General features: G+C 35.1%; 2 protein-coding genes across 3 annotated transcripts; one reads left to right on the top strand and one right to left on the bottom strand.

Annotated features, from left to right (window-relative positions):
* The first annotated feature begins 1101 nt into the window (after positions 1 to 1101).
* Hsl (hormone-sensitive lipase) lies at positions 1102 to 4983 on the top strand. 2 transcript variants are annotated; one of them, XM_034333675.2, is made up of 11 exons: positions 1102 to 1229; positions 1826 to 2258; positions 2332 to 2533; positions 2611 to 2824; positions 2897 to 3087; positions 3241 to 3523; positions 3592 to 3814; positions 3895 to 4079; positions 4158 to 4468; positions 4534 to 4659; positions 4842 to 4983. In XM_034333675.2, the coding sequence occupies exons 2-11, from the start codon at positions 1879 to 1881 to the stop codon at positions 4908 to 4910; spliced, it is 2184 nt and encodes a 727-aa protein (XP_034189566.2). In that variant the 5' UTR covers positions 1102 to 1229; positions 1826 to 1878; the 3' UTR covers positions 4911 to 4983. The 2 variants fall into 2 exon arrangements, with proteins under 2 accessions (XP_034189566.2, XP_034189565.2); XM_034333674.2 differs by lacking the exon at positions 1102 to 1229 and adding an exon at positions 1507 to 1731.
* san (Probable N-acetyltransferase san) lies at positions 4683 to 6469 on the bottom strand. Its single transcript, XM_034333744.2, has 4 exons — positions 6290 to 6469; positions 5710 to 5866; positions 5465 to 5631; positions 4683 to 5371 (listed from the first exon to the last, which is right to left on the bottom strand). Exons 1-4 carry the CDS (start codon positions 6295 to 6297, stop codon positions 5209 to 5211), a joined length of 495 nt encoding a protein of 164 aa, XP_034189635.1. The 5' UTR covers positions 6298 to 6469; the 3' UTR covers positions 4683 to 5208.
* Positions 6470 to 8927: the final 2458 nt, after the last annotated feature.

Below are 8927 nucleotides of genomic sequence, written 5' to 3'. Positions count from 1 at the left end.
AGCTTAAAGAAGAAAAAAAGACAAAAGGGAAAAACGCGAGAAGTGAGGAAACGAGAGAAAAAAAAAAATAAGGAACAAAAAAATATATACGTCCTTTGCATAGCGGTTTGGATTTAGAAGTCGGCGAAATGGGAAATAATAACGGAACTAAACTTTATTTTTGCAGTTCTTTCAGTATAATATCGATTCGTACGATTCTATCGATTTTGCGTCTTCAAACCTTGATATTGCAACAATAACTAAAGACATGCGAGAGGTCCGATTAATAAATATACATATGTGCAATATTGATACTCGGGTATACGCCTACACGCAACTCTGTTTAGTTTTCGATCTTACGTTCCAACATCCGTCGACGCTTAAACAAAGCGATTTCACGCTCAAATCAAAGTTCTCTCCTATATCACTACATTTCTCTGTCGTAGAAGAAAAACGCGCTGACTTTGTAAGAAACAATCAACACTAGATGGAATTAGTCAGTATCTAAATTCGATTTTAAAAAATTGACCTTTTATAACGTCCATCGGATTGGAGAGAACGGATAGAAACGACGGATAAAGAAACACAATTTGAGTTAAATAAACTCAATAAATTACATTCTTTTTTTTTTAATAATTGTAGGATCGGAAACTACACGTTTGCCATGGAACGTTTCTGTGACGTTCTTCGACGAGTAGAAAAGTTACTAAACCGGAGGATTAAACTAATCCTCCTGTATCCCTCTATTTCCATCACACAAGGATTTTCTCCTCGCCACTCACAAATTTTATCGCATTATTACACTCCGTGAAAAGAACGTATTGTGTTTGTGGATATATGTAATTTTACTTATCAATAAATAAATTACAAAGATTTACTTGAGTATCAACTCCTTTATAATAGCAAAATTAATATATTAATATTATTCTCACGTTACATGCTGCGATGAAAATCGTTTCACTTTCCAATTACCAAATGGAAAGTTTTTGATACTTTAAGTCATTATAATCTGCAGTAAGCTTTATATATTCTTTAAAAAAAGAATATGATTACAGTAAAAAAATTAGATAATTCCATTCCTTTGTTCTGGATATCTCTACATATGATTAATTAATTCAACGCCTGGTACGTAACCATGATAACTACAGAACTGTCAGTTGCTCATTAGCCCGACAAAGTTGCTACCGAGTTGTTTTAATTCCCATAACAGTTATAATTGCTACCGAGATAAAAGATTACACGTATGTTTGGTAAGTAAGTCCACTTCATGCTTTGAAATTGATATTTTATCACAATAATTGATATATTATCAATTAAGAATAAACGATCGTAAGCATTCAAGGAACTGCTTCTATTAGGTCATTGAATTTTGAATTATAATTAGCATGCAATTGGCTATTGATAATAGACATCGTTTTATTAAATTCTACATTTTTGTTTCTGTCGCATAATTAATAATAAATATCAACATATAACTTTGAATGTATCTTGTGCTCTTTGAACTACTTGTCGGTATACGTATACTAAAGTTTGTTCGTTGAAAACATGTAGTGTAAATAAGATTTAATAGTGCGTAATGTTTGTGTGTGATACAACGATATTGATCCAAGAAACAATATGGCGACTCCAATAGAGATCTAAGAAATGTCAAATCCAAAATAAAAGCTGATTTCTAACGTAGAATATAGTGTTCACTAAAGAACTGGTTTAAAGATGCATTATGTAGTGTAAATTGACATTTCTGATTAACTTGTAAGTGATTTGTACGTTACAGCACTGTAAATATCTTAACCTTAAAATTCTTGTTTCTGTTATTTAACGCTACATATAAGTATTGATATTACAGGCTCTACAGTTATTGTCTATTTTGAAACATTTAATTAAAAGATTTATTGCTAAATGACTAAAGAGGGGGCAGCTCAGATGTCGTTTGATGATGATTTTAAGAAATTTGAAAATATAGAACCTCTACAATGGGGAGCATTGAGAGAATTATGCCAGGCTAATGAAGAATTCTTTGTATCCCATCAAGATGAAAATGGTGTTAGAATCAGAGGTGCAGTTTTAGCAATATTAGAACATTTAACTCAGCTGCAACCTCTGTATAAACAACTTAGCAAGATTGCACCAATGTATGATTACAATATACATACACCTGCCAATGGATATAGAAGTTTTTTAATTTTAGTAGATAGATGTATTGCACATTCGCGTTTAGTTTGTCATCAAATATATTGTCAAAAGGATTCTATGTTTTTTCGTAAAAATTATCATATGAGGTAAATATTGTAACTAGATTATTTCTTTTAAGAGTACTAAATATTTCAGTATTTAACTTACCTATATTTACAGAGAAATAGAGGCATGTTCACAGTTGCTGGCATCTTTGTATACTTGTTTAGAACACTTACAAACTCTATCTTCATGGAGTGATTCAATGATCGATGGAAAACCATCTCTTTTTATAGGAGATGCTCACAATCCTCAGGAAATTTTAAACAAAGTAGATAGCATTAATCAGTATTGTTTTTATGGCAGGTGTTTAGGGTTTCAGGTATTAATTGAAACAGATATACATATATAAATTCAATTAATTCCAAGCAATTTTTAACAGAACTGTATTGATTTTAGTTTCATGATAGCTTGAAGCCCGTTTTAAAAACTATAATGGTTTGTATGGCAACATTTAGCGAGGCATTCTATGCTAATGGTACATTATTAGCACGTTGTGCTAATTCTGTTAAATACATGTTAGACCCTGAAGCAAGAGCGCGTCGTATCGTTGATATATCCCAACACGCTGATATATCATTTTGTCAAGCCTTTTGGTTCCTCAACGAATCTGGTAAAACAATTCTTTTTATATAAAAATTTTAATTCTTTGTTTTGTATATTTCATAAACTATATATATTTTAGATATAACACGCAGATTACCGAATATAACATCACCGTCTTTGGCAATAAATCAAATAATTTCAATTCCACCCGAAGGATTATCGCTACTTGCATTAGATGGGACAACTGTGCAAATTCCAGTACCGCATAGCCATATTGGAAAGAAACCGATACACGTTAGATTGTTAAGCTCGAAACGTCGTTTGGGAATGGTAAAGAGATAAAAACTTTATGGAATCTAAATTATTGCGTATAGTTAGTACAATGTTTATCAATTAATATCCTTACCCGTATATTACCTTTAATCATGTAGAAATTTTCATAGAGCATCAGTTTCACTCCTGTGTAGTATATGCTTCCCTCAGGTTGGTTCAGGTGGAGTAGGTGGAGAACTGCATAAATCATCGGACCAGTTGATTATTCATTGTCATGGTGGAGGTTTCGTTGCGCAAACTTCACTGTCTCATGAAACATACTTAAGGGGTTGGGCTATCAATCTCGATGTACCAATTTTAAGTATAGACTACAGTTTAGCACCCGAAGCCCCGTTTCCTCGTGCATTCGAAGAAGTATTATACGCATATGCATGGGCTTTAAATCATGCAAGTACATTGCTTGGAAGTACTGCTAAAAAAATACTTCTTGTCGGTAAGACGCCTAGCAACCGGAGTTTGAAACGAGCTGAATGTGTTAACTTAGAAATGATAATTTCATAGGTGATTCTGCCGGGGGTAATTTAAATCTGAGCGTCACTTTGAAATGCATACTATTGAATATTCGAAAACCAGACGGTATATTTATGGCATATACACCGGTACTCGTTGATTTTGTGCTATCACCATCGCGGTTACTTTGCCTAACCGATCCACTACTGCCTATGGGATTTCTTATACGTTGCCTGAAAGCATACACCGCTTCAGATACCAAAAAAGTTACACGGTAAATTTTATAGGCAATAATAAATCTGATTTAACCATAAACATTATTTATCGTTAACATTTAGTTAATTATATTTTTAGGGAGAGAGAAGGTGATGTTGCCGAATGTACAAAGTCAGACACAGAATCTTTTGCTGAAGTAAGCGAAAGTGATTTAATAGCATTAGCTCTGAGTCCAAATGGAGATGAAACAAATGATGCACACAAGTTAGCATCTTTACCATCTGACTCTACTTTGAATTCTGTTAGTTTAACTGAAGTTGATGGTAAATAAATGAATAATATGTTAGATGTAAGTATTTTAAGAATATAATTGACAATTTAAATATTCTTTGATACCATAGGAACAGAACATCTACGGGAAGAAGTGAAATCTCAGGAATATATAAAAAAATTTTTAGGAATGAATTTAAATTCATCGACACATGTAGGGAACGGTGCTGTTAATACAGATAATAATTCAAGGCATGATAGATCATGGTCATTTTTTGGTTGGTCTCTTACGGGAAGGCACAGAGAATCTAGGGAGCTTGATATAGAAAACGTGAAAAGTCCTTTGGAAGAATTTGTATTTACAGTACCCAGGGATCCATTTTTAAGTCCTTATCTTGCAGCGGATAATCTTTTAGCAAAATTACCACCTATTACAATGCTGGTAAATTTTTTAATATTTTTTTTTTTTACTCAATAGTATGCAATATTAAATACTTAAATTTATAGACAATGGAGCTCGATCCGTGCCTCGATGATTCTATTATGTTTGCAAGAAAGTTACGATTGCTTGGTGTATTAGTTACGCTGGACGTATTGCCAGGATTACCACACGGATTTTTAAATTTAACACCGGTAACAATTTTGTTCTTTTATACCAAATAAATGTACAGTATCGAACATAATAGGCTTTCCCCAGGAAAAATGATGTCTCGGGCGTCCGGATTCCCTTTTTTTCTGTAAAGCCATTTTCCCAAGGAATGACTATTTTGCTCGATACTGTATGCACATCACGTTAAATTAATTTTAATTGACAGGTTTCAAAAGAAGCAAGCGAAGGATCAGATTTATGTGTGAAAAGAATTCAGGAGCTACTAGCATTATAATTATACGTGCATCTAGCAAAATACTCATTTAAAGTATACATGTTAATATGTGGGAACAAAATGTTTCTTTGCTATTATTGTTTTTACAGATATTAAATTATAATTGATTGTTTATGTACAAAGACTGTAATAATTTATACTATTTAAAAAAATTTGCAATATTTAAACATTAAGTCGGTATCCGAACATGATAAATGTGTTTTTTTTTATCTGTATGTTTTATATCACACATTTATATTTTGTTGATAATATATGCGTCTAATGTCTAATTTAAAATCATAGCTTTCAAGCATTGTACTTAAATATTAATTGTTTGATTTGTTTTAGGACGTAAAGTCTTTTGTAATACATGAGCATCCGCCGGTTCTATTCTCTTGTAATAGTGTTCCTTTGTTTCTACTATTTCGAATCCGAACTTTTTATAAAAATCGATAGCACCTTCGTTGCTTATTTGAACGTGACTGCAAACAGAAAATATAACACACAAATAATAGTAATTATATATTTATGTAAACAATGGTGAACACCTTAAATAAAATTAATTAAATACTTACAGAAATATTGAATCAAAGTTTCCATCTTTGTTAACATAATTTAAAACATGCTGTACCATTACTGTACCAATTCCTAACCTTCTGTAGGGATAAAGACATCCCAAAGTCATGATATACAGCCGCCTAGAATTTTCAGAAGTATCCACTCTGCAACAAACTGCACCAACCTGAAGCGACAAAATGATTTAATCATACTTTGTAAACAATATTTTGTTCAATAATATTTATCCATGAATGTAACATACCACTATGTCATTGTAGTATGCAAGTTTTGCTAGTTCACCAGCCTCCAAAACATCCTTGTAAAACTTCTCATTGTATGAGACTGGAAATACTACTTGGTTTAGAAGTTTTAGCTGCTTTATATTATGCGGTGTTACATCTCCTAACTCTATTTTTGATCTGTAATTAAAAATTTCGGACTTCCATTATGGATCAAATATATCTATAGTACATGGTGTTTTAACAGTATTATAACATAAACATATTATGAATGTATTTTCTCTGTAGAGAAGAACTAGATCTTACTGGTGTACTAAACAAAATAGTATAAACATCGAAAAAATACTTAACAAATTATTTTCTATTATATTTTTTGTACCTGAAATTTCAAATTTATAATAGAAATGCTAGAAAATTCAAACTTTCAGTTACAGATTTAGGTTTTGCAACTAAAAGGTAAAGATTTAATAAATATACTGTATATTACGAATGATATAAAAATCACAGATAATATATTAAAAGTAAAAAAAATTAAACAACTCCTTTTTAACACTCTCTTTGTTTCAGGTGTAAAAATATAACCTAAAAATTATTTAAATTTACCTAGTCATATTAGGAAATACCAGAACTTCAACGTTTCTAGGACAAATGGTAACAACGAATACTGATATTAAATATTTTAAAAATAAAAGTACCAATAAATAACCTTAGCGCAAGATACGTTAATACCGCGCGGGTTTGTCTTTACACTTCCTCCAAACCCCGTTTTTTAGCAGTGACTACAGAGGCAAAAGACTGGACATGCCTTTGTTGTCAAAGGGTTATGGTTCAGGGGGTCCTAGACACCCCAAATGATCATGGGTCCGCATGTAGACCTATGTACATGAAGCTAGCCGGAATGAATAATATGATTATTTTTAATTTTTCTTAGTGTATTTCGTGTGTAAATCGTTTGTGATTGATTGTGAGTCTATTTTTAATCTTTGTAACAAATTAGTTCGTGATTTACAAATATATCATTTCCATTGTTTGTGAGTGAATAATTTCTTAATTATTCGTACCCATCACTACCTTGAACAAGTGAGTTTCACGATTTGTTCGTATTTAGGTCTTATATTTCGCTAGATCCGGTCGCACCCATCACTACCTCGAACAAGTGAGTTTCACGATTTGTTCGTTTTTAGGTCTTATATTTCGCTACTTGCTTCGGGGTCCCTGACACCCCATAAAGATATTCGGGGTTCCTAAGAACCCCGAGATGGTATTCGGGGTGCCTAAGAACCCCGAGATAGCATTCGGGGTGCCTGAGAACCCCGGGATGGCAATCGGGGTGCCTGAAAACCCCGGGGTGGCATTCGATGCCTGAAAACCCCAAGATTATACTCGGGGTCCCTGACAACCCCACGATGATATGTTAGTGTGCAGGTAGTGCCGCCGATGCACCGAGGTCCCTGATACCCCGATTGCCGTAGTTTCGCTAAGCAAAGAGTGTCATCGGTGCTTCGGGGTCACTGACACCCCGCATACCAAAATGTCGGTATGCAAACACTGCCACCGGTGCTTCGGGGTCCCTGGCACCCCGGATGCTATATTATTGGTATGCAAAGATACTTACCGGCGTTTTGGGGTCCTTAATACCCCAATATGATATCAGGTCGGTATACAGAGATAGTCACTGGTACGCAGGGGTCCCTGGCACCCCGGATGCTATATTATTGGTATGCAAAGATACTTAGCAGCGTTTGGGGTCCTTAATACCCCAATATGATATTAGGTCGGTACGCAAAGGGGGTCATTGGCGTAGCGAGGTCCCTAACATCCCTGGAGAATGTCAGGTCCGTATGAAGAAGGCACAATCAGCATAATTTTTTTCCAGAGTTAATTTAATTTACTTTCTTTATTTCTTTTTGGTTATTAAATTAGCTCAGCGGAGGGGAATAACATTTATGATTATATCCCTCTTCTGGGTCTCAGCCGAGGACCCCATTTATTTTACTTTTTCCAGTTACTTATATAATTATATCCCTCAATATCGGCCAAGGCTATTTCAGTATCCCTTACATCCCTGCATTCCTTACATTCCTGCAACCCTTAAATAACTTTTTGTTTTTTTTTTTTTTTAACGTGGTGGAAATCTTCAGAAAGACACCTTTAGTCCCCCTGGGGAGGGGCAGAAGGTAGTGTGAGATTTTTACCCACTAAGACCACCATGGTGGCCTGCACTAGGACCGTAGGGAGGGTCCTTTGACCCTCCGCCATATGTTAAACTTCGCCAACATCAGGGGCCACACCCGATGCCGGCACTCCTCGGGCCGCGTGCAGTAGATACCGGAGTCCCAGCCCCGGACCCCTACGGAATTCCTTTACATCCCACGTTCCATTACATGCCTGTATCCCTTACATCCCTGCATTCTTTTCATCCCTGCATTCTTTTCATCCCTACATTCTTTTCATCCCTACATTCCTTTCATCCCTACATTCTTTTCATCCCTACATTCCTTACATCTCTTCATCCCTACATTCCTATCATCCCTACATTCCTTACATCTCTGCATCCCTTATAATAAATATATTATAAACACTGCTTCGAGTAAAGGTAAGTAAAGGTAAGGGCGCTATTTCTTCGAAATTTTCGCGAAATTTCGAGAAAATAGCGCCCCCTAGATGCATAAATTCGAACTAAAATTCGATGTCGAATCAGCGCCCTCTGATTTCGGAAAAAGGAACTAAACCTTGCTCAATTTTTAGCCCTCTGGCGGCAAAAATGTGAACTAAAATCTCGAGGTCGAATCAGCGCCTTCTGGTGGCGAAAAAAGGAACTAAATTTGTATAAATTCGCAGGCCTTATAGCCGCAAAAATTTCAACTCAATTTCAGGGAGGTACTGGGATGTATGGAATGCAGGAGTATAAGTGATACAAGGATGTAAAGGATACAGGCATGTAAGGGATGCAGAGATGTAAGGGGTGAAGAGATGTAAGGAATGTTGGGATATAAAGAAGGCAGGAATGTGAGGAATGTAGAGATGTGAGATGATACAGATATGTAAGGAATGTAGGGATATAAGGGATGAAACGATGTAAGGAATGTAGGGATGAAAAGAATGCAGAGATGTCTATACTAGTGCCATCTATGCACAAAGGACTACTCGACTTACAGACTTAAACTTACCGATCGATTTGTCCTATAACGCCATCTATCAGGAACGCGCAAAGACTACTTACCGACTCGTTTCCGCGGGT

Source organism: Osmia lignaria, chromosome 2, assembly GCF_051020975.1.
Source record: "Osmia lignaria lignaria isolate PbOS001 chromosome 2, iyOsmLign1, whole genome shotgun sequence".
In the NCBI taxonomy this organism is placed as follows: domain Eukaryota; kingdom Metazoa; phylum Arthropoda; class Insecta; order Hymenoptera; family Megachilidae; genus Osmia; species Osmia lignaria.
Note: the sequence above shows the minus strand (reverse complement) of the source record. Positions and strands in the feature narration are given on the sequence as shown.